Genomic DNA, 26,337 nt, shown 5'->3' on the forward strand with positions numbered 1-26,337 from the left:
ATTTAAGAGCGGGTCGGCATGGCGAATGTCATCAGTTAACACGAGCTCACTGTGGTAGGAACATCTCCAAAAGCGGGGTTGTTCTTAATCGTTGGATTTTACCTCGTAGCACTTAGGTCTCGAGCTAAGGAGTCGTTTCATCCACGCACAATATGCGCGCTTTCGTGGTAAGTTCCAGACGTGGATATAATCAATTATATTTGTAAATTATATCAATATTTGGCACATGCGATTTTAAAATAATCAATGTACTATTTAAATTTAAGTTTTTACAGGATTATTTATGTGAAATTTATAAGTGAAGTGTATTGTGAATTAATTGTGCGGATTTTAGTAGTGTGCCAAATAGTGGTATACTGCATTGTGATGTTAACTTTACGGGTAAAGTTGGTGATGTAATTTTTTAATTAATTTTAATTTCGGGATTAAATAAATCCTAGACTTCGATATTAACGGTATATACGCAAGTATATACCGTTAGTAGTTAAATAGTATATACGCAATACGTATACAACAATAGCGTGTAATATAAAAAAGTTTACAGATGATCTCAATATTAAAAGTATATCATTTTAAGATATGGTAACCGTATTAGGTTTTTTTTTATTTTTGTAGGTTTTATAGGTTTCATAATTTTCTTATATTTTTATTATTTTTATCCATTATTAAAGATCTAATATCTATTAGCGGGACACCGTCGATTGTTATTCACTGTGAGTGTGATTTACGTTTCACCGTGTTAGTTTACACGTATCGCGATTCTTTGATGTAATACACACTCAGTATTCCAAGTAACAGTGCAAATTATCAACGACCGAAATTACAAGTATCCCTTCTATTTCGTAATTCGTATTATTTCAACTTGTTTATGACTACCTCGTACCGCCTATAATTATTACGTCACGTCCGATTGTGTAGATACGATCTCTTTACTCTACTAAACTGACTTCGATGTTTGTTTCATTTATAGCAAATAAATGATACAATAAATATGCTCTTACTTGATTATGCTTAGCGAACTGATACCGCTACGCGTTTTATTACAACCATAACGTCTGCTGTGCTTATTGGTTTATACGTATGGTTATACTTATTTAAATGAATTATTTTTTCAGATAAATTTATTTTTTTCTATTACATGGTTTCATAAGATTGCTTGATCGTGACGTAAATCATTAATAATTTTAAGGACTTTGGACTAAATTTCTATCAAGATTTAATTTCAAATCAATTTTTAAAAAATTATACAAAAAAGCTGTTATACATTGTGTGTTCAATAGTTATTACACAAGTGTAAATAGCACCTTATCACGATTTATATCGAACATTCCATCGTGACGATTTATCGCGTGTTCTTCAATACGCACATGTCGCTATCATGCGACTGGGTGTATTTAGGTTCCACTGGACTAGTTTTATTCATCTAATTCTAATATTAGTTTTATAAACATACGTCTGTTTTCTTTACAGGTACTCGCCTGTGTGGCGTTAGCCTATGGTCGTCCCGAACCCCCAGTCGGCTACAGTTATTCTGCTCCCAGCACTAGATATTCTGCTCCTTCTGGCAGCTATGGAGCTCCATCAGCTGGTGGGCACAGAGTCCTTTCTGTCAGTGGACATTCCGGAGGAGGAATCTCTCTCGGTGGAGGACACTCTGGCGGAATCTCTCTTGGTGGCGGTCACTCTGGTGCCATTGGTCTAAGCTCTGGTGGATTCTCACATGGAGGAGGTAGCATTGGCGGCGGCAGCATCGGCGGTGGATTGAGCTTCGGCGGTGGCGATTCCGGTTTCGGCGGTGGATACGCTGGAGGCTACTCTGGAGCTCCTTTGGTCCAGAAACACATCTACGTACACGTTCCTCCACCAGAACCTACTGAACAGAGGATTCCTCGCATCCCTGCCGTTGCTCCTCCTCAGAAGCACTACAAGATCATCTTCATTAAGGCCCCAACTCCACCCACCCCAGTCGCGCCTATCATCCCTGTTCAGCCTCAAAACGAAGAGAAGACCCTCGTTTACGTATTAGTCAAGAAACCCGAGGAACAACCCGATATCGTCATCCCGACGCCAGCCCCTACTCAGCCCTCCAAACCAGAAGTTTACTTCATCAAATACCAGACTCAGAAGGAATCTGGTGGCGCTATTGGCGGTGGTGCTATTGGTGGTGGAGCCATTGGTGGTGGAGCCATCGGTGGTGGTGACCTCGGTGGCATTGCTCTTGGAGGCGGATCCGGCATCGGCGGCGGTGCTGGCGGTCATGGTGGAGATGACATTGGAGCTGACTTTGGCGCTAGTGCCGGTGACGATAGCGGATCTGACGGTGGTCATGGTGGCGCTACTAGCTCTCAGTATGGACCCCCCGGTCACGTGGCGGGACCCCTTCACTAAAAACAAGAATTTTAATAAATCATAGGTGGTAGGCTGTGGAATTATTGGTTTTTGCTGTGATGAATTGCCATTGTGTGTTGTGTTTCAATCTTAGCACATACAAAAAGACTTACCTGATTCCTGCCACCTAGGAGCTGTAACCGTGGCGAACGTCTTGTACATAGTCATCTGCCTTGTGTTCGCCAGTATGTTACAACAATATAGGGTAGTTCATGATCACAACATCATCTCTACTTGTTATTAGTGCACAGTGTTAAAAAGTTGTACGAAAGGAGGTAATTTACAGTGACTGTTACGTTATGTATTATAAATAATAGCTTTTTTTACTTTTATAATAAAAATAAAATGTGACGCTTATTCATGTGACGTTTATTTTAGTGGTACCTAATGGGAGACGGGTAGTTCGAATGTGTAATTGCATCATTTCCGAAAGTAGTCGTGAAAGGTTGTCGGAGGGCGCTGTCGGTGGCAATCTTTCGAGTCTCCTTTCTCAAACTCGACCGGTATGATTAGTTCAGATATAAAATCGAAATTGTGAACAATAATATTGGAACTGTGTAGTGTTGCGTAATGAGAAGGTAAAGCGCTTGTTTGTAGCGCTGCGACTCAGCGGGCTTGGCTACGGTGTGTCTTAGGCCGGTTTAGTGTGATCAGTTGTACTTGTACGTACTAGGGCAGGTTATATTCTCGCTTGTGCTCGCGTTAATGGCCACCTTAATGGATCATACGTGTTATTATACTTTCATATAATTTATTGGACGTCATAGCGGTTATATAAAACTATCTGCGTCTTCACACCGTCCTAGCATTAATTTATTGATTAGAATATCTAACGACGGTATGATTTCACTAATATAATTTGTTTGTTTAATTAATTTTTACCGACAAAGACTAGATATGTTTAGAGTTTGTCTACAAAAAATAAAACAGTAACTTTATAACGAAATGAATATGGGACCAGTATCGGGGTCAATCCTATTGATTTTAAAAAGACTTCTCGTAATTTGTATATACCTACATTTTTATTTCCAAGAAAAGCCCCTTATATTTTGTCCAATATTAAATATAAATATTCAGATTAATCGAGAATTAGAATGTTTGGAATTATTTTAATTCTGATATAATTAAGAACGAGATATTATACATAATAACATTTAATATCTTATAGTGACTATTTATAAGATTTGATTTCGAATTACAGATTTATAACTTTCACGAATTCAATACATTTTAATACACGGTATTTTAATGGGAGTCAGTCGCATTCTATTTATTAGAGAGGGAATGGTCTCAGACGAATTACGCAAATATGCATATTGACTGAATTATAATATTATTTACTTACTATAATTTACCCGCAAGTTTGTTCATGTGACCATAACAAGTTGACTGATTGGGATAAAAAATGTCCTATGTTCTTTTCCTTCCTCATATCCATTATTAATTCCAAATTCTATGTGCCCTTAGTTTCATAACGAATGTTTGAGGCTATTAAAGTATCAAGAGGTAAAACAAATTTTCGCATTTATGATATAGTTAGAATGCTCATAATAAATTACTTAAATAAGATGAAAATGGAATGGTAACGCTATCTGCCTGCACTACCTGTATACGCTGGTAGAGTACCAGAGCGAGGGATGACTGGTGAGATGAATTCAAGTCATTTGGCCTACAGTGACGAATTCACCAGGAATTCAATCTGGAAGTAGACCTCTCATGGTATAAGTAAGTATAATGTAAGTATAAATACCACAACCAAATATAAGCATTTGTTTGTGAAAGAAGAAAATGTTTGATGAATTAGTCTATTTATTATTTTGAAATGGTTGCTTTATTGAAAATAATTAAATGTCAAGGAATTTTATCATTTTTCAGTATAGATTTCGTTTATAAATACGGATAAAATAACGTTTTACAAGTAGTTCGCATGAAGAGTAACTTCCGTCTCTGCACGAGTTGGATATTAGAATGTGAAATAAGACATTTTTTGCATGATAGAATGATGGAGATTTCCATATAAGTACACACTTATTGCAAAATCAGGCAACCTTACATACTTTCTGTTTATTGAACAGTAAAAAACTCGTATAATAACTGAGTTGCGCCCACAAAAGAATATGAGTTGATAAGAAAAATAAATAATAAAGTTTATGAGGAACAAAACAAGATGAGCAAGGATTTAATCTTTACTAACTACAGTGACCCGAAGTTTGACGACGACACTGATTGCTAGCGATGCTATGGGTCGCCACTGCATGATATTGGATGATTTGTACATAATCTTTTATAATCGTATTTAAAGCGTTAGCCTCGTCCATTGTAAAAATAATTTGTTTCTTCATCAAAATAAAAAATAATTTAAAAGTTTGTCTGACTTCGATTATGGTCAAATAAATTATTATATTTTATAAACTAAACTACTAAACCGATTTTAATAAAATTTCTATGGTGGTTCCATATATAAAAGTATACTTATTCTGATAAAAGAATCTCAAATCGGTTTATAAATAACTAACGGAGTTATGAGGTAAAGAGAAGAAAGAATTCCAGAAGAAATCTCGAGTCGAAACTTGACACTCTTCGATAAAATTTACTTAGGGGGTTAAAGGAGACCAAGTAATCATTTGTTGTGTGTGTCCATAACTAATTAGCATGGCTATAATTCTATAAGGATTTGAATTGAGAACATGCCAATTATTGATTAAATTTCAACTCTGAATTTTAATATGTAATGTATGTAGGTGAAAAACAATAAGCTGTAATATTACAGATAATATTGTCTATTTGATATGAATGGGAAATTATTATCTATTCATGAGTCAAAATAAGTGAGTGAACTATGACTATAACTAGACTATTTTATAGAAATATTTTCTAATTAAATTAAGTAAGTGAAGTAAAATTCTTAACTACGCTAGAAGTTAGTGTGCATGGAAAGGAACACAATGTTGAACTTAACTTTATTCAACTTGTTGCGGTGACATGACGTTAAGTTTATTTACTTTATACAGTATCTTACGCTTGACACCCGGTGGGTTTTGGTGAAGAAAATTACTTTTGTTTTCAACCAGTTTACGAATAAATTTGAAATAATTAAAAAAGTACAACGCCAAAAACTATCTAGCGTATTGCATACACAGTTTGGCCAACTGTTGTGAAACCACGTGATATAAATTAATAAAAGTTTAGGAAATGTACAATTAAATATATCTCGGGAACATTGACGATCGTCGCGGCGGGGAGATGGGAGAGAGAAAGGATTATTAGGAATGGAGAGTAGTAACTCCATTGCTAGCACTGTACCTTATCAGGTCGACTTCTACGTGGTTTTACCTGGAAACCATCGTTATTAAATGTTGAATTCGTCACGATGGGCTAGCTGACCTGCTTACTTACTCATCTATCATTCTTCACTTGCGCCCCGTGTATACTGATATCGCAGGTGGGGCATTATTATTCAAAAGACTTCTATGGTACAGTGTTGGGCAAGTTATTTTGCGTAAATGAGGTCTTAAGTTCAATTCTTGCTCGTCTAGTTTGGGTAACGACTTTTTTAAATTGGCTGGGATCTGGGTATTCAGGGTTGCGTTATCAGAATTTCGTCGGCTGGTTTCTTATAACACAGGGTACCTAGCTTGAAGACCAGCTGACATGTGTGGTTGTGTGGCACTTATTAGATACTATATATGAACAATTTACTAGAAGACTTTAGAAACACCGATACAGGCCAATGAGTAGATATTGAAATGAAGAAAAGCAGGGAAAATTCTAATATTTTCTGTAATTATTCCTATACTTTCTAATACTATAAATATAAAAGTAAGTTTATTTGATTGTTACCTCATAGCGTCCCTAAGGGCTATAAGGTTAATGACTATATTTGGTATACACATACTACATGGGATGGAGAAAATGGAATAGGCTACTTTTTATCCTGGTTAGTAAACATATGCCGGTCTCGCGGGCAAAGTCGTGAGTAAAAGGGTAGTGTATTATGTTTTTTTTTTTGATGGGTAAACATGCTATGGTAACCCCGCCTGCGCTCACGGGATACGCCGGCGGAGCATCAGTGAAGGGTGATAGATGAGAATAAAAACAGGTCAGTTAGCCCATCATGATGAATTCATTAGGAATTAATCATGATAGTTTCCAGGGAGAAACGCGAGGAGGTCGACCTGGTTGGGTATATTGCTAGCAATGGGATTCTCAGTCTCCATTACTAACAATTCCTTTTCTCCCTAGTGTATTATGTTAGTCAGTTTGATTTGTTGTGGTAGGTAGTAATTAGAGATTTTTTAAGAGACATTTAGCTAAAAACTTTAATGTGATATAGTTATGATACCTACTTAATATAACCTACTTAATTATAAACAACCTCCACGAGACACAGCGGCGGCATCATTTATAATGGAGTAATTTCGGTAATAACAGTTAACGTAATACATATATATAACTATAAACATGTAATAAAGACAAATTTCCTGTAAGACATTTTATTACGTAATAATAATACAAAAATTTTAGAACGGAATTAAAATATAGTGTAAACATATTTTAAATTTGTCTATTGTACTTCCTTATTCTGTGAATAATCAGAATAAATACATTGTAAGTACTTGTTACCTAAATCCTACTTTTGGCCTTGTTGTACCCGCCAAGAAATTTCATACTGGATTGGCATTGTGCCGAAACACACTACCCGCCATGCGCCGTGCATTGTCTGCGGCTAGTGAAGCGACGCTCAATACATACGACGTACTGTTTACGTTGCGTGTACTAGAAATACTCAGGAGATCTACCATGAAATGAAATTTCTAATTTTTCGGACTTAATTCCATGTTTTTGTTCATACCGCAATCGGCCCATTTTTAGCATAGTTGCTTTAAGTTAGAGGTAGTGTGTCTTATTCTGGTAGCTGGCCTATTACATTTCGGCATCATGCATGTAAGATCTACAATATCGATGAGACCATTACAAATATTACACAGAAACATCATGTCTAATACAATTCGCTGATTTTCTAAACTCAGAATATTATGATATTTACAGGAATTATTAGTCTTAATTTGGTTGCTGTGAGCGTCAGTTGAGGTGTTTTATAAACCTATGCCGAATAATTTAGACCATAAAAGTTCAAGGAAAAGATATTTTATCATTTTTAATATTTTGAAACGGTATTATGTAATTATAACATAAAATTTTTGTTAAGTTCGGCTGCAAAATTCGGAAACCATTTCATGGTAGGCGCTCTAATCATTAACATTTCGTACTCGTATTCTTACGCCAGACGCTGTTTCTTTAGGGAACGCTTTTTAAGGATGTAGGAATAAATAAGAAGGATTTTTAGCGCGAAGTTCAGGCTTTGCTCATACGTGCCTGTCGGTAATGTCTCACTTTTTAAATTTTATTTTTAGGCAACTTTCACTGTCATGTTGCAATGTTGACGGTCTTTATTTTATGTTATAGTAATAAACGAAGTTATTACTGCTACTTTAGCACTATACTTGAATGCGTTATGTTATGTAAGCATTCTACGAGTATAAACACATGCACGTAGCTTCCTCTAACTTTTTTACTAGGGTGTTATTAAGGTAGTAAGTTTTAAATTATGGCTGTAAACTTTTTAATTCACAGTTATTACACGTGATGAGTATATCAGTTAACACTTCGTGCTTGTGCCTCACCCGCGCCGCACCTGTACTGACATTCTCAGAATTATATTTTTATTATTTAGTAATTTTTTGTGTTTTTTAGCTACCGTGATAACAAGTAAAAAAAAAACTGGTTAAAGCTAAACCGGTGGGATCAGGTATGGGACGGGCGATGATCAGACGGGGGTCGGGCGTAAATAGAATGCAAACTTGAGCAGAGGGGGTGCTATGAATATCTGCGTAATATGAGGCGCATGGCTTATCTGAAGAAAATCACCCAATTCTGAGATACTTTGTTTCTTAACTGAATTCAGAGATTCATGTCGCTATTTTAATCTGCAGACTACGTAATAATGCACGGATTAGATACTGCTTCTTGCTATACACCTTTAAATTATACAAAATGTTGCCTTCATCTTTATTAGTATAGTACAATATTAATCAAAATTATAAACATGAAATTTGTAATAAAATTTGGCACACACATCTGGGACTAATTTATAGAGTACTTGTCGTCTTTATTTACTTGAGCGAATCTGCAGCTTGCAGCTATTATTTGGAAAATCAAATTCCATGATCATTATTTTTTCAGCCTTTTCCTATTATTTGATATTAATACACAATAGTTATTATTATATGATTTCCATATTAATTTTTATGTAAATTTGATAATTTTCATCGTCACACCTATATCATATTCATATCGTCGCTTACAAAGTTCTCTTGTAACCATCCACTTTCAAATATGCCTATACCAAGTTATCCCCCTCCTTACTAAGTTTTTGGACTTTATTAGTCACTGTTACGTTCAGATTTCCTTTTATGTTCGTTATTTTGTCGAATCGCGTTACGCCACATATCCATCTCAATAATCACACTTCCATCACTTTTGTCGCCTAACACTATTTGTGCAATATCACACGTTTAATAAAAGCTTTTTATATATTTTTTCCATTTTCCTTGTTTATTTATTTACAAACTTACAACAAAAGCAAGAAATTTTATATATTTGATAAAACCAAATTGAAAATAATATACATTGATTTCGTAAATAATGGCGGGACGGTTTTCTAAAATTAGGATTATTGAATTATTGAAGCAGGTATATTTTTCCTTGTTATAAAGGCAATAATCTGTCTGATTAATTTGTATTTGTGATATAAATTGTTATTTATATACTGCTCTATAACGTTATCGGTAACGAATTAAAATAATTTTATTTTTATTTTGTTTTCAGTATATAATAGGATTAAATTAGCCGTCTGATTTCAATTTTATTTTCGCATTTGAAAGGGTTTGTGTTAAGGAAAATATGTCGACATTGTTTAGAAATACAGAAAATTGTTAGAGAAAAGTGTATTTATTTTCCTCAACAATATTTTCTATTGAGTTTCGTTTCGTGTGAGACGTTATTTAGAAGGAATTGATCCATAAGATTAACTGATTTATTTTGATCGGTATAGGTAGATTTAATAAAGCAAATATTATATGAAGAAATTTGTGGATATGTCATTTACTTTCAATAATAAAACAATAAATGAAATTTTCTGGATTAAATATCTAGTTTTTTTTTTCTTTTCACTGTAAATAATTTGTGAATATTTTACCTTATGTAAACTGTATTCGTTGGTATATATTACTCCCATTCATGTTTCTACCGTGAAGCAGTTGTGTTTGCATGGCTGTGTTTCGATTTGATGTGGGGATGTGGCGTAAATTTACAGGATACAGAGGAATAACACCTGAGTCCTCAGGAATGGCAACGCATGGGGGGTATCATGGGCGAAACAGTATACTCTGTTATGTCCATGGTACTGCTCATGTCTATAGGCGACGGTTACCACTTTCCATCAGGTAGACCGTCAGCTTGTTTGCCATTCTAAGTTATATAAAAAAAAAATTATTGTTAGTAGTAGTAGTAGAAATTTTACGATAATTAAAGATGTAATTTTTAGTTTACTAGAGGTAGGTACTGTAATTTATTGTTACAGTATTTTATTATTTTTTAATTTTTAGTATGAGATAAGAGAAACTAAATGTGCCATCCTATGCCAGAACCTACTAGCTAGTGTAATAATAGCAAGTTAATATCCCCCTCTAAAACCTAGTAGTATAATACGCTTATTAATAGGTTCATATACGAGTAAAATAGAATGCTAAAGTTTTCTACTTAAATTTCGACATAGTATTCAAAATGTTTACAGTAGCAAAGGATTTTGAATTACACACAGTTTGCTTTACTAGTACATATAAATTTACATTGTACATACACATTTACATACATTAACATTGTCAAATAGCTAGGGGAGACTGGTGGCCTCTAAAACGAATGGTTAGAGAATTCGATAAGCTTCGGTTATATTTTTATATGAACGCACACATATTAATTTGTAAGTTATCTTAACTAATAACAAATAAATAATTTATTTGTAATGGAATAAAATTTGTATTTTGATTTATTTTTTACCTGCATTATCTTATTAATATAATAAAATTGTAACTGGACTGAAATAGAAACAAAATTTAATAGGAATTAAGTTTTAATAAAAACAACAGTATTATGTACTATATCACCGAATTGAAAATTCAAAATCTTATCTATGTTTTTTTTGATACGACCTCTAGAAGTGGTTGATTGATTTTTCTACTTTTGAAATTAATAATATATAATTTATTTTAATTAATAATAAGTAAAAAATTAATAATAATAACTAATCGGGATATTATGTATATTGATTGACAGCATATTGATGTCGGGCTAATAAAAATTAACCTACGTTCTTTTCTATCTTAAAAATTACTTGTATGCCAAATTTCGTAACGATTGGTCGAGTCGTTTAAGAGCCAAGAGGCAGTAAACAAATAAACAAACCTAGTTTTACATAATATTAGTGAGGATTACGTATACGTAACACGGACAACTTAATGATAGTTTCAAATAAAAACCTTATCGGATATCTTATTGGATACAAAATCGTCTTGAATCGGGCATGAGTTTCGATAAATATTCAAAATGACTAAATGTCGAGGAAATGCCGGTCAAACGAAATGATTTATTTATGAGCTGTCTATTTCGCGAGGATAATCGCTTTTGAAGTGTTAATTGAATTATACTGTAGTTTGATTAATTTAACACTTCAAAAGAGCTTATTTCATTAACTTTTGTTCTAGATGATCGTATTTATTGATGTACAGAATGATTATTTTAAATACACTATCTGGATGTAAAGCAATGAAAAGTTTTTGCAGATAAATTGTGCATACATACCTGTTCCTTTATTGCCAGTCCTGTCGCACCACGTAGTGCAATCCATGTCGAAATGTCGTAATTTTTTACCGCATTAGGTCCCGATAAAATATGTGTAAACAACGAGAAAGTTTAAGAAAATGTACAGAATGTTATAGATATCCTTAACTATAAGACCACCAACTAATCAACAACTAATCAACTAAACAAAATAGAATAATTTGCTATTAGTTGAGTCATTACCTTTTCGATTTTATAATGGTACTTACAAACAGGCGTAAACATAACATAAAATAACTTATGTCGTTAAGTTTTACTCACATAAGTTTGTAAGTTAATTATTTGATTGATCGATTAATAATAAGTTACGTGCAAGGAAGGGTGTTTGTATTTGCAAATTTATTTAAAGTTAATTATGTAAAGTACATTATCAAATATATGAATGCACTTAGTTGAGTGAAATTTACTAGTAAGTAAAGGTGGCGTAAGAAATATAGTAAGTACTTGTCAAGTCCTAAGTATATAGATCTTAGTATGTTTGCTAGAAAGTTGTAGATATATTCCTTACTGACTCTTTGCCTTAGGCTCTAAAAGTATCTAGTTAATGGGAAACGCCTATCATTTATTATTATCGATCAGAAGTCTAGAGTAATACTCACTCCCAAGTCCAACAGTCTCAGCTATGTGCATCAGTTTTCAAAAGTACTAAAGGGACTTTGTACTGGTTTAAACTAATCAATAAAGCTTTGAGTAATATATTTGTATAATTGAATAAGCGCAAAGTTGAACAAGAAGTAATTGTGTTAAAAATAAAAGTTAGAATTTACTAATTTATCCAAATCAATATTATTAAATAATGTTTTTAGAAATAAAAGAATGTACTGAATATAGTGAGGAGATTGCTCTATATTGTGTTTATATAGGTTCGAAAACCTCATTGTTCAACTAGTTGTTGGATGGTGGTCTCTTTTCTAATGACTTCTGGATGGATAACTTTAATTATTATGCAAATAGTTTCTCATTACATACATAAAAATATAGTTAAATTGATAACCTCTTTCATTTTGAAGTCACATTAAAATTTCACTTAAACTTTTCGTAATTAGTAAGGGACACGATACAACCTTTTACAGACCAAGTAATCATTATGCCCGTAATATATATACATTTCCAAAAACTATTATTACATAAGTAGTATGTAAAATTGGTGAAGATAGCACATAACATACAAAGAAAAAATATACAGTCCAATTGCGAAACTCCATCTATTAGAAATCGGTATAAAATTATGTCGCTTGAGGCGTTGAAACATATAAAATATATGCTTTCCATTATAATTGTGTGTAACTGTCTTTATGTGCTGTGCTAATCTCGAGAAATATTGAATGAATTCTTATATAACTATCTACCTGTTCGTAATAAAGATATTTGCGAACGATATAATCAAAGCCATCAATCAAAAGCAATAATATATTTATAGTACTTATTAATCAAGATAAAACGTCAATAATAATTGTAAAAGATGTCGATCAGAATAGAAATTTATCCCGCCCAATATAATAATATTCCGCCTCTTTAGACGACTATTTATATATATAATATATATTTATTATGATGTCTGCAAGTAGGCAGTTAGTGAGGTTGTTTAGTAAATAATAAATAAATGTCACACGATCACATCAATCAGGTGGTCCTTAAGCTGGAATATTCTGCATTAGGAGGAACCAGGCAAAGAACAACTGGGGCTACGACTTAGAACATTTAGACCCGAGCCTTTCGAAAACAAAAGCCGAGCCCGAGCCCGAGCTGACCCGAGCCGAGCCAAAATAAACTTTTCTAAATAGTTTGTTTCCTAAACGAAATTGAATCCGAGACCATTTGCGTAGAACAACGGAAATTTGCTAAATAACAAAATCATTTTGTAAAATATATTTATAATTGTTTTTATAATAGATACTAATAATCACTACTAGTAATATACGAGTATACTAGTAATAACATTAAATGAAGTTATATATATATATACTTTTACTACATATATATGTTTACTTTATATATTTTTGTATACTAGTATCATGTTATGATAAAGTAAGATTTCGAATAAGAATATATTGTATCGCAACTTTTTTTCAACACCAGGTTATCGTAATAAAGGGTGAACAAGGAGACAAAACATAGTACAATAGTGAGTAAGGAGGAAAAATTTAAATGTAACAACATATTTCATTCTGTACCAACATATTTAATTCAGTAAGATAATTTTTAATATGTCAGGCAAGATTAGAACAAGTTCTGTGATAGATTCATTGTAATCGACAATGCATTTTCAACTGCTTTTATTAAAGATATAAAATTATATATTTTATTTAACTGTATATTTGTTTATGTATTAATAGTTGTAGCACTTTAGCTGCCCGTTAACGACATGCTGTATTGGGTTGACTGGAAGAGATCTCTGTCAGAGATAAGTCCACCCTTGCTTACAACATTTATAAATGCATTGTATTATATGTAACTTACAAGTGCAATAAAGAATAAAACATGAAAGGACACATGTTATATTCTTTTCTTTGTTATATTTCGTTTATCAAAACATTTATGTTCAAGTTATTAGCATTGACGCAACAAGATTCAGCAAACATCATTTGGAGGCTGCGAATAATATTATTACGAGTATTTTTATCTCGTATTCGACATTCGGGTCCGTCTTCATAAAAGTATCTCGTTTTCCGAAATAAATGTACCCCCATAATGCTCTATACATTATATCAAATAAAATGATGTCGGCATGATCCTTACTTCGTTGAAATTTGAATATATTTTATATAAAAATAAAACCGTAAATAGTATCGTTTGGATCGTTTATAAAAAAAAAAAACTTTTAGATGTGTTAGTGTCCACATGACATATTAGGTACATTCGATGCAAAGTATGATAGTAAAATGCATAATTTTTCCATCACGTAGAAACGATATTCTCCTCTGCCTCTTCTAAAGGGATAAAAGGGTGACTTTGTATTTATAACATATTTTTATAGAAATTTTTTTTCTAAATATTCTGGACTATAGTATAATAAGCCCACTTCAGCTTAGAAAAATGGACAAGAAATTCTGTTGTTTTTTTTTTTAATTAAAAGTTAATTTTATTAGTTATTAATTGGTATGAATACAAATTACCAAATAGTACAAAATTATAAAAAAGTGATATAGGCTTCTAGTTTGTAAATGATTAACTGTAGAAATCTGATGAAAAACAATAAAAATAAAAAATTTTGACGTTACCTATTATAATAGTGATATCTACAATAAATTGAATGGAACGGAAAATTCGTACCTACCTTAAGTTAGCTCGTTTTTCCATTTCGTGTCGAAACGCCATAACGTTTTATTGTATATTATACTTATATAATTTACTATTTACTCGTAAGATTTATCGTTGATGGATAAAATCAGACCTCTCTAAGTTTGTTTCGTCCTCCACATCTGTGTCTTTCGTCGCTGTCTGCTTGGCGTATTTGGAGTATAGAAAATTCCATATTTAGTAGTCGGTCCGTATCCTAATAATATAATAAAATAATAACTAGACGATGTTTGTAAGATTGTAACTACACAAGGGAGACATTTAAGAAAAGTTAATAGGAAGGTTCTTAGTAAGAGTATAGAGGTAAGAATCATAAGAAATTTTAGAAATTTGTCTGTCTGTTTATTCCGGCATTACTCAAAAACTACCTCATAAAGTTGGATGCAATTGTTACAATTGTATTTCTGAAGGTGTAACGTAAATAATAGGTATTGTTTATTCTGATATGTTATCTGCAAGTGGTGTATTTCATTGATTTTTTACTTTTAAAATTCAGTGTTAGTGCGAAAAACTACCTAATGGAATATAAAGCCGCAAGCCGCATACGACTCGTGGATCGTGCATTGGACAGCTTTGCTGTAGATGATTTTTACAGTATCAACCATTCTGATGAAATAACAATAAAGGCAAAAACAATAAAAAGGTTGGGCTTCTACATTTAACGGGCTTCCCTATGGTTTAAAAATAGAATAGTATAACAAAATATGTTAAAAAAATATAGAGAAAAATGTTATAAATGCTATCAATCAATCAACACATGATAAAACTATAAAGGAAAAAGTAAATACTAGACTTAATTGTTTTGTAATACACAGAAAAGATCAAAAGAAAGAATAGGTGTTTCCTTTCAATCGTTTGGGCATATGTTGACGAAAGTCAGGTAGCTATTCAGTGTTCGGGGCACAAAAAAAAATTACAAGAGTACGTTCTGAAATTAAAATGTTAATAATTTAATAGGTACATACCTACTTATGTATACATATTTTCTTTTTACAGTTCTTCAGTTGTGAATAGCAACATATGGGGGATATAATAAGCGAAACAGTATACTCTGTTATGTTGGGCCGTATGCTTGTTTGTCACCTGAGTGGTATATAAAAAAAATGTCCATGCTACTGCTCATGTCCATTGGCAACGGGTACCATTTTCCATCAAGTGGACCGTCAGCTTGTTTGCCATTTAATGCCAAGTTGCATAAAAAATATTTATATATTTCCTTTTATCAACACGAAGTCTGTGATAGTTATTTTATCCAGTAATTTTTTTGTATTGTACACTTAATTCTTATTTGAAAAAAGTTGCTGCATTTCTTGCCCGTTCTTCTCAGCTGAAATTACTTTTCGAACTGGGTGGTAGATTTATAAAAAAAAATACTGTTAAAAAGGCTTATTATTAAATTTACTTGAATAAAAATTATTTTTATTTATTATTCAATTATTTATGCATAAGGAAATTGTCATTGACCCGAATATGGCTCTGATAAGTAAATATATCACACACAAGTATATTGAGAGGATGAGTGATAGTAAGTATGTAAGTCGATCTATGGGGAAGAAATGACTCAGCAATTCGGTCGAGAGCACCCTCGTCGAACTTGCAGTGACAAAATTGGAGAGATTCTATAGAGGCCAGATTAGAAGTACTCGAAATCGACGACGTTTGTAAGAGATGTGTGAATGTACAATAAGGCAAGGAGAAAAGTCAATATAGAAACAAGTGTCATTTTGTCTTCTATAACATTTTGGTCGGAAATTATAAGGTATTAATGGTAAATGATAAAGACACGAATGGCTATTAATGACAACTTGTTATGTGTTTTCGGTATAAAAATTAGTTCTTTTCCATATTAAATTTCATGAACGATTGATTGAATTGTTAATAATAAATAAATATATATAAATACAATCACTTATATATTTATTATGTTAGGATATTTTTCATTAAAATTATTAAGCGTGAATATGTTAATTTATTCGTATTACTATCCAGGAAAAAATAGTTCATCCAGGCACTAAATTATACATGTATTACTATAGAAATGAAACCAATAGCCTGGTTCGTAAACTAGGATACCTTGTGTGTGAAATCAGACACTATATATCTGGAAGCACAAAGCAGAACATCCTGTATGACCTAATAGGGAATGGGAGCATTTCCCCCCAGTGTAAACATGAAGCTTACGAAGGTTCAACGTCCTATTTTCATCCATGAATAACAGAGTAAGTGTAGGTATTAGGTATATCATTTTATACTCTACTTCGTAGACTGTATAGAGATGTCTTTATTATTTTAGGGTGACAAGGCGTACAAGTTAATTGCATATCCTAGAACCAAAATCTTGACATAATAAACACGACCCTATTTCAACTGCTAGTAATAAAGGTCACCACAGAACTTACCGCTAATGTATTTTATATTCGAGAACCTTTCGAGTAACTAATGGATAAATCTGATATAGTGGTACCTATATTTTCTTCTTTTTCCGTATGTTATAGTTGTATTACATCTATTCTACAAAATAATAATGTATAAAAGTAAATCCATACAAATATTTTAAACATGAGGTGACTTTGTTTGTATTTGGGATGAAGATAAATGTAAGCCACTTTTATTTTACCCTAGTCAATAAATTTATTACAGTCACGCGAACGAAGTCATAAATCAAAATTAGTATAGTATTTTCATCATCAACATCATTTTACTGTCCACTTTTAACTGTCCACTGCTGAACATAAGCCTCCTTTTCGGGGGTTTTGCCAATAGATGCCACGCTTGGTAGACAGATTGGCAACCACAGTCAGGCTTTAGAAATGTTTTGACAGGGACGCTGTTGTCCATCCCTTGCTCTCCCTTAGTCGGCTCCTACGACATCCATGGGACAGGAAGGGGTGACTTTTTCTATGTCGGGATCACACGGCACAGTATTTTATAGCAAACCAGCTGACGGTTCACACGGTATAAAGTGGTAAGCATTGCCTATATTCCTTAAATAAAATTAATTTGTTATATTTTTTACATGATGTAAATTTAATATCCACTTATTTTATATGTTATGACATTTTTTTATTTCGTAAATGAGATAAAGAGTACATTGCCTTTTCTGTATGAAAATTTGTGACTCAATGAAGAATATAATCATAAATTTTGATTCTCGAGTGGCTCCGTTCATTAGTCTTTCTATTTGTAACTTGGTTACCATTGAAAGAAATAAATATATTTTTCTTTTTAAGTTAGCCGCGACAGTGGCTTTACCTCATTTATTACAACACTAGCTTATTCGTGACAATTATGTATTGTAGAGAAAACGACTTGAAATGACAAATGGTTACTTTGTTAAACTATGTATATTTTACAAAAATATTACTGTTAAACGAGGCCAAGTTCATTACTAAGTAGGTATGTATTTTAAGATATAGTTTTTGTATAGTTATAAGTAGAGCTTTTCAGTTTTCTTATGATAATAGTTTTGCAAACTTTATAACATTATATGGAACTATGCATTAATGTATTAGTAATTTGACAAAATTGTATTCTTTATAAAAAAATTGAGAAACTTGGTACAAAGGTCGTTTGCGTGGTTACATTTGTTTACAATTCTTGTTTGTGCCGAGAAGCAACTATAGAGTTCGATATGGCTGTGAAGTTACAATGATACGAAGAAAATTTACCATAGTTCTTAGGAATGACAATGCATGAGCATCACAATATATTTTGTAATGTCGATAGTGAGTGCCTGCTTATAGACAATGGTGATATTAAAATTGTATAAAAGTGTACTTTATGATAAAGATTACTGTCGCCTATTGCCTTTAATATCAGTATTTTTAAACTAAACACTCCTGGAAACCTTTCTACGCCCACTTATACAACGCAGTTGTATTTGACTGCGGTCTTTATAAAGATTTATTATACCTTTTCCGTGATATTTGCAAAGTTGTAACTGAATAAGAAAGATATACGAGATATGCTTTACACATAACGTTACTATAATAGGAATAGTAAGCAGTAGTATTTATTATTGGCTGAGTTATAAGATCAAACAAATAAAGGGTTAAGATTATTCATTAGTGAAGTTTTATAAATAGAAATAATAAACATATCATCATATCAGCTTATATTCAGAAGTGGACAGTTAACTTTGTCCACTGTTGAACATATGATTCAAATATATAGGTGGGTTTGCCAGTAGTTATTATACTTGGCAAGCGGGTTGGCAATAGCAGTTAGGCTTTGATGATTTTTTAAGAAGAACGCTACTCACTGCCTTTCTCTCTACCATTAGGTTTTCTCAGTCGCTTCTTAGGACACTCAAGGGATAGGAAGGCGTGGCCTATTCTATACTGAAACCACACGGTAGTAAACATATAATTACACATAAAGTATGAAAAAACTACTGAATTGTTTTTTCAACAAATAAAATTTATTATACTTAGTACATAATAGGTATAAAACTCGGAAACGAAAAGTTTTGATTACAGTCCACAGTAAAGCGGAAATGAATTCCGTGTGATGTTAATCCAAGTGCTTGGTTTCTATTTAGACATGTGAAAATCAGATATTTCGTTCGGAAAAGTAATTTTATATAATCTAAATTTAACTGAAAAGAGTAATAATAGTGCTTATCTACTATAGCTTGTTTTCCTATTATGGTAAATTCAAATATATACTGAAGAAGAAAGTGACTGGTACCTTATACTTAACTATATAAGAAAATTCAGTGTAAATGTAAATGAGTTATCAAGAACCGAGGAATTTGGAAAGTCCCGTGGGAATAGCTGATATCGGGTACACGAAACTAATACCGAGGAAAACAACTAGTTTTTTATATGTAATCAATCACCTCGGACGCTCTATTTATTAATATTTTTACTTTATTTATTTAATTTTTGATCAATCAGGTTAGAAATACGATTTTTTAACTTCAATTTCGAGTATAGTTTTTGTAAAATAAAATAATGGAAAATTATCAAGATCACGACTATAAACCAAAGTTTATGAACAATAACGTTGCTGAATTTTGCATTTACAGACTTCTTAGGAAAAACCTTTATAAATGCGATTGTACAATTATATTTACACTATTATTAAATGTGGGAAATGCAAGGAGTAGGAAAAGAAGAGCCCTCTCTTTTTTTCCTTGGTAAAATGACCCTACTTAGGGACAATAATTGCTCCATTTTTATGTGCGTGCTATGAAAAATACCTGTAAACGCAAGTTATAATTTATTTAAAGTATTTTCTATTACAATTTCATCATGAAATTTTCTTTTTGAGTAAATTAATAGGTTTGAAATTAAATAAGGTGGAAGTTTAATTATAATAACTGATAAATAAATTATTCTATGAACGATTAAATAGATAATATGTGAAGATTATATGAATTATTTAATTACTTATGTAATATTTATCACTTAAACATAAATTTATAATTCATGTTTATCACTTGATTATAAATTTTATATGAACTTGGTTCGGTTTTTGTGAGGGATAATAAAGAAATTTTGTAATAAGGTTTTATTATTAAATATTAATAAGTGCCAGGTAGTCTCATCGATTATTTGATTCCAACTTAGACGACTGGGACACAGTGCAGTAACTATACTCGATCACGATTTCCATTCATCATCCTTACTTGAAACATAATAAATTAGCCTGTACGAGAATGGAGCTTGGCAAATTATCATCGTCGTCATTTTCCTGGCCCTTATTTCTGTTCAGTTAAATATATGTTAAAATATACTTCCTATTGGTCATATCATTTCATAATTTCTTCATTCTTACGCATCATGTACAATGCCAATAATCGCATTAACATTTACTATTTATTCTTTTATTGGTATTATAAAGTGTACATAAATAAATATAATTTTGGGGTTTAATCCCCTGACAGTACAAACATTTGTATTTGTGAATGTTTTTATGTATTTGGACAACATTTTGTGTATTAAAGTATATATAATACTTTAATTTACATATACCGTAAGCTGTCCGTAAGGGCCCGGCGTAGAATAGGCTACCCCTTACTTTCCCGTGGGTGTCGTAAAAGGCGACTAAGGGAGGGCGAGGGATGAGCAGCAGCTCCCTCTTAAAATATCTTCAAAGTCTAACTGTGGTTGCCAATTCGCCTGCCAAGCATGGCAACTACTGGCAAAACCCCCCAAAGGGGAGGCTTATGTCCAGCAGTGGGCAGTTAAAGGCGGATATGATGATGATGATTTATATATACATATTCATCGATTGTCTTATTTTGTGATAGTACCCATAGTTTTTTTTTACGAGTGATAATGTAATGGTAACCCCACCCGCGCTATCGGTATACACCGGCGGGGCACTAATGAAATATGATAGGTGAGGATGAAGCAGGCCAGTTAGCCCATCGTGACGAATTTAACAAGAATTGTTCACGATGGTTTCCACGGGTAACCACGTGGAGGTCGACCTGATAGGGCATATTGCTAGCAATGGGGCTGTCAAACTCCATTGCTAATAACCCCTTTCCCCCCAGTATCCATAGTTATACTATGGGCTCTTCTTAGTTGAGGTGACGCTATATGCGTTGTGCCTAGTGGTATTTATTATTATTGCTTTTATCTAACTTGTCTATATCCATCTCAACTTTTAATTTAAATTTTGTTATACGTCTTTGTTACATCATACATTCACTATTGCTTACTAAACTAGACAGTACGTTAAGAATAAAGTAAGTGGCAAGAAAGATTTTTTTATACAACTTAGAATGGCAAACAAGCTGACGGTCCACCTGATGGAAAGAGATAACCGTCGCCTATAGACATGAGCGGTACCATGGACATAACAGAGTATACTGTTTCGCCCATGATACCCCCCATGCGTTGCCATTTCTGAGGACTAAGATGTTATTCCTCTGTACCCAGTAAATTCACGCCACCCTTTAAACCGAAACACAACCATGCAAACACAACTGCCTCACGGTTGAAACAAGAATGGGGCAGAGGTACCCAAGCAATCGACTTTTGTACAAAGTCTCCCTCTGGTAATGTTATGCGAATAAATTATTTTGATTTCTTGATCTCAACATTCACATCGCAACTGTGTGCAATCATAGAAAATACGATTACGGAAATTCATGTGTATTGCGATCATGTTATATGGTACACAGCGCCCATCGATAATTTTGCCATAACACGTTTACTCCATAAATCAAAGAGATTCCATTCAAGCGCAATGAAATTTATGAGTATGACATCTCTGAATTGCGAATCCAATTTAATACCAATTCAGAAATTAAATACTAACTGTTGAGAGAGAATCACACATGAATAATAAATCAGTGTAAAATATTTGAAGTAAATTGAATAAATTGTGTATTATATTTATATGTATATTTGTCCTCATCAGAGAAGACAATAAAAAGTAAGCGCATAAAATAAAGTACAATTTGGGAAACATTTATTTAAGAATGTAAAGAAAAATTGTTATAAACATTTTAGTTATAAATTTTTTATAGATTTAGATAGAATGAAAATTATTTTTGTACAACTATGACTATCAGCCGTTATCTGTTCACTGCTAAACATAGCCTGTTATAGACTGACATAAGAAATGGTCCTGAGCCAACTGCATCCACTGCATAAAATAATTTAATATCCATTGATTAAAATATTTTTACTATATTAGACTTTTAATTATGAATAAATGTAAGTCTTCATCTAAAACGGAATAGGTAGGTACGTATCGAATAGTGGCAAGAACAAACCATTTTATTTATAAAACTTCTCAGACATTTGATAAAATTTTTAGTCTTTTAATTTTGAGATGATATTTTAACTATTATATAGGAAATAGTCACAATACATAGATAAGTTTAGTTAGTTTTAGTTTTTATTATAAAATGGCAAATGTGTTTCTTCACTTCATTAGAGTCGTCAGAGGATAAGACAGCGTAAATTGACATTTAAAGTCACACGAAAAGAATTTTAATAAAATTATGTTCTGCATAATAAAACACTCACACGTGTTTCTGCATGTCTAGTTTCGTTTTGAAGAGTGGGATAAAACAGTGAAATGACAAAGTATGCGATATACAGAAATAACAACGTATGAGAAATAAAATATTCTGTTGTACTCGTGGTGAGAATTCTGTAATAGGTACCATGGGTATTCTGTGATAATTCTGGTGCTAATTAAAGTTTATTAACCATTAACATATTCCATTAGCAATCACCTTGCCATTGTAAGTAATATAAAAATAAAAATAAAGAAACTGGGCTGTAAGTTTTTAATTACATATATATTATTTTGAAATTAATATCTCTATTTTACAAACAATATAATACATGTTTACCATAATAAAAGTACAGTTTTTTTGTTACGTCTTGGCGCCTTAATGGCTCTACCAAACCATATATTTGGCGTACTTACTAGTAATATTTGGCATGGGAAAAGATACAGCCTATTTTTTATTTCGGCCAATCAATATGTCTCGGTTACGCTGACTGAAGTCGAGGGCACAGCATGTCATAAAAGGTAGAATATTTAAATAAAATTTCATTCTATGTTGAATACGAATTTTTCTTTTTTTTTCTTTCTTTTTCTTTTTTTGTTTATTTTCCACCTGACGATAACGGTGCGGAAGGTAGTTCCATTAGTTCTATTAGTATCTAATATGCTCGGTGATATATGGACACGACGAGTGGTACGAGTTCATCCTTACGCTAATAATAGATAAATATCTCTGACTATTCCATTAGGGATTATAGTCGTAGGCATTTTTTTATTTTCAAATAGTTATAAATGTTAAACCATGCATTCTTTAAGAATAGGAAAGTATTAACAATATTGAATATAATATTAATAACGCGATGCTCCTAAAAGACCTTGACATGAAAATAAAAGTCATTGTTAGAAAAAAACGACGTAATCATTTGTCTCTATGAAAGCGCTTTTGCATGGTACTAAAACTATGCGAAAGTCTTTGTTCTGAAGATACTCTACATGTGCCTATTGTTAGATTGGTTCTCGACACAAAAAGGGCTTTAAATAGTATTCAGGTTCCCTAGTATGAGTTTAATATAGATTAACGTCACTACTTCGTTAACGTTTACGTCGTACATTTGTATTAAATTAGGCTTTTAACAGATATTTGGTTTCAGAAACACGAGAACGTGAACGAAGTAGTAAAATAATTTTCTATTAATATTATAAATGTGTAAGCAAGTTGGTTTATTTGTTTATTATTTTTGTTACTCTTCATAAAAATCGTTGTCTTCAGTCTCTTTCTATTTGTTAATAAAGACACATAAAATGGAAAAGGACTAAAGACAATGCAAATTGTATTGTCTACAATGAAATCGTATTCAAAATACCGTTATATCAGTGAACTTGTAAAAAAAATTTATACTTATTAGTTTACTGCTTCATTATTATTAGTAGTTACCTCTTAATGCCTTTTAAAGGCTAGTTTTTGTATAATTTACATTCGATTGAGAATAGCTCTTATATACATCCAATAATATTAACAACCTTATAACCTCCGTAATTTATCTTTAATTGTGAAGATTACCTACTTTATTTTTTGTTGTTTCCCAACTAATAGTGTTAGAATTAAAATCAGTACTTTTTATGCAGAAAGAATTCTCTTTTAAAAACTCTATAAATAAATAGGAGTGAGTAGTTCCTGCACCTGAACTAACAACTACCTATATTGCTAATATTATATATAATTGAATTACATAAAAAATAAGCGTATCCTTTAAACATAATAATCACTGGAACATTTCGAAAGAACGCATAATTCGGTGTGACTTGTGAGTTGCCTAAGATTTATTGTCCTTACCCTGATTTTACCCTTAATATATCATGTTATACGGTTAACAATGTTGAGGTTGTTATGCAAATAAATTGTGAAGGTTAAACTTTAATCACATAATTTCCGAACATAAAGTTTATTAAAAAGGTTTAATACCAGTATGTTACATATTACATTTTAGACAATGACCACAGAATTTTTTGTAGCAGCGCGAGATTTATTTTTGAAATTATTTTAAACCTATAAAGAGAGCAATTTACTCTCTGCTAGCAAGTGCACAAAGTATGTATCGTACAATATAATAAGTTCTTTATTGCCTCTTTGACGGTAAAGCTAGATAGTCAAGTTTTTATTGCAAATAACGTCATCAAATTTCATATGAAGATGCTATGCTACCTTTACGTAACAAGTAAAATTGTATATTAATATATTACTTATATATTTATGAGTAATCACCGATTAAAGAAAATGTGTAATTCATTCTGGAAAGTAGGTGAATAAGTGCTACTAAACTTAAGTAATTTGGTCACGAAGTCCGATAAGATGGAACCTATTAGTCTTGAACTACCTTAATTTTAGATTTCGATAAATTTATGTAACACGTTACATATAAATAATTAAATTGGCATTGATTAAAGTTTTAAACTAAATGAAAGAAAAGATTCATTAAATTTTATATAATTGGATGTATCGATTCAATAACCAGTGTGTTTTTCTGTCTGGGTATATGGCTGTCACAGATACGACTTTTTTTACTACCGTTCTGACAATATAATTCTTTGTTTCTAGAACAAAGAAAGCTCTTCACGTGATGTTATTAACCGTATCAGTAGGCATTATTATAGTTTTTACAATAACTATTTATCCATACAGTAATATATTATTGTATAATATTGATAGCTTTTATTAAACCTGCTCGGGAAGTCATTACTTTTGTTCCATAAAATAAAAAAATGTATTTAAGTTTAAATAGCGGGATGCAAATTGGTACTAAAATACTACTAGATATTCTAGCTCAATATTGTTTCACTACGATCGATCGACTCTGGGAGGCTGCAAGTATGTGTGATGCAGGCTTGTCATCTAGGTAGAGTGTATCGTAGCATAGCTATTAGTTTTCTGTACAATATGATTTTTTTAGTCAAGTTTAAAGGTTTGAGCACTCCTGACCTAATCCCTGGCTATCTTTCCAATTAATTTAATACGAGTACCGTAAAATCTGCTATAATTAGGCTGTGTTTTTATTTAAGTGACTGCAATTGTTATTATTTGTACGCGTGCATCAAAACCATATATGTGCATAATATATATGTGCAAAGTTATAACCTACCCCGTATACATAAATTTCATTAAAATCCGTTATGCCATTTAGGCGTTATTGAGTAACAAAAATACAGACATAGAAGCATCTTTACAAGCTTTCATATTTGTAATATTAGTAGGATTACGTTCAATTGCCTTGTTAGTTATTATTACTTATGTAAAGAGGTGAACACACAGTGATGACATTTACTATGTCGCGGACAAGGAAGTTCCAAACATAGCAAATAAATAAATACAGTTACGACTATAATTTCCGATAGGGTAGTTAGAGGGAATTTAAATAGTGTTTATTGAATGTCGACTTGTTCACGTTTCGTCGGGTTTAATTGAATTTAACGCGGAAGGGCTGAACTTTTGGTGGTTCTTTAATTAATTAGAAGTATTAACGTTGTTTACACACTATTGCTGGAGAATTAATGAAAGTGTAAATTGACACATAAATTATTGGTGTAAGAACAAAAAGACGATTATACTTTTTAGCCGATCACATAAAAAAAGGCCTTAAGTTGAATTGTCACAATTATTATTAAAATTTAAAGCTAATTAATGTAATTTTTGATGGAACTACCGGATCCACGTCG

At 32.1% G+C, this 26,337-nt stretch overlaps 2 protein-coding genes across 7 annotated transcripts in view; one reads left to right on the top strand and one right to left on the bottom strand.

Moving 5' to 3' along the window:
• Nucleotides 1-26,337, bottom strand: part of LOC113517916 (frequenin-1) — a 279,468-nt gene that overhangs the window by 93,768 nt on the left and 159,363 nt on the right. The gene's annotated exons all lie outside the window — the stretch shown is intronic.
• LOC113520681 (uncharacterized) lies at nucleotides 40-2,747 on the top strand. The gene is made up of 2 exons (XM_026906089.3): nucleotides 40-167; nucleotides 1,471-2,747. Exons 1-2 carry the CDS (start codon nucleotides 153-155, stop codon nucleotides 2,386-2,388), a joined length of 933 nt encoding a protein of 310 aa, XP_026761890.1. The 5' UTR covers nucleotides 40-152; the 3' UTR covers nucleotides 2,389-2,747.

Source organism: Galleria mellonella, unplaced genomic scaffold, assembly GCF_026898425.1.
Source record: "Galleria mellonella isolate WM207_F2 unplaced genomic scaffold, CSIRO_AGI_GalMel_v1 utg33, whole genome shotgun sequence".
In the NCBI taxonomy this organism is placed as follows: Eukaryota; Metazoa; Arthropoda; class Insecta; order Lepidoptera; family Pyralidae; genus Galleria; species Galleria mellonella.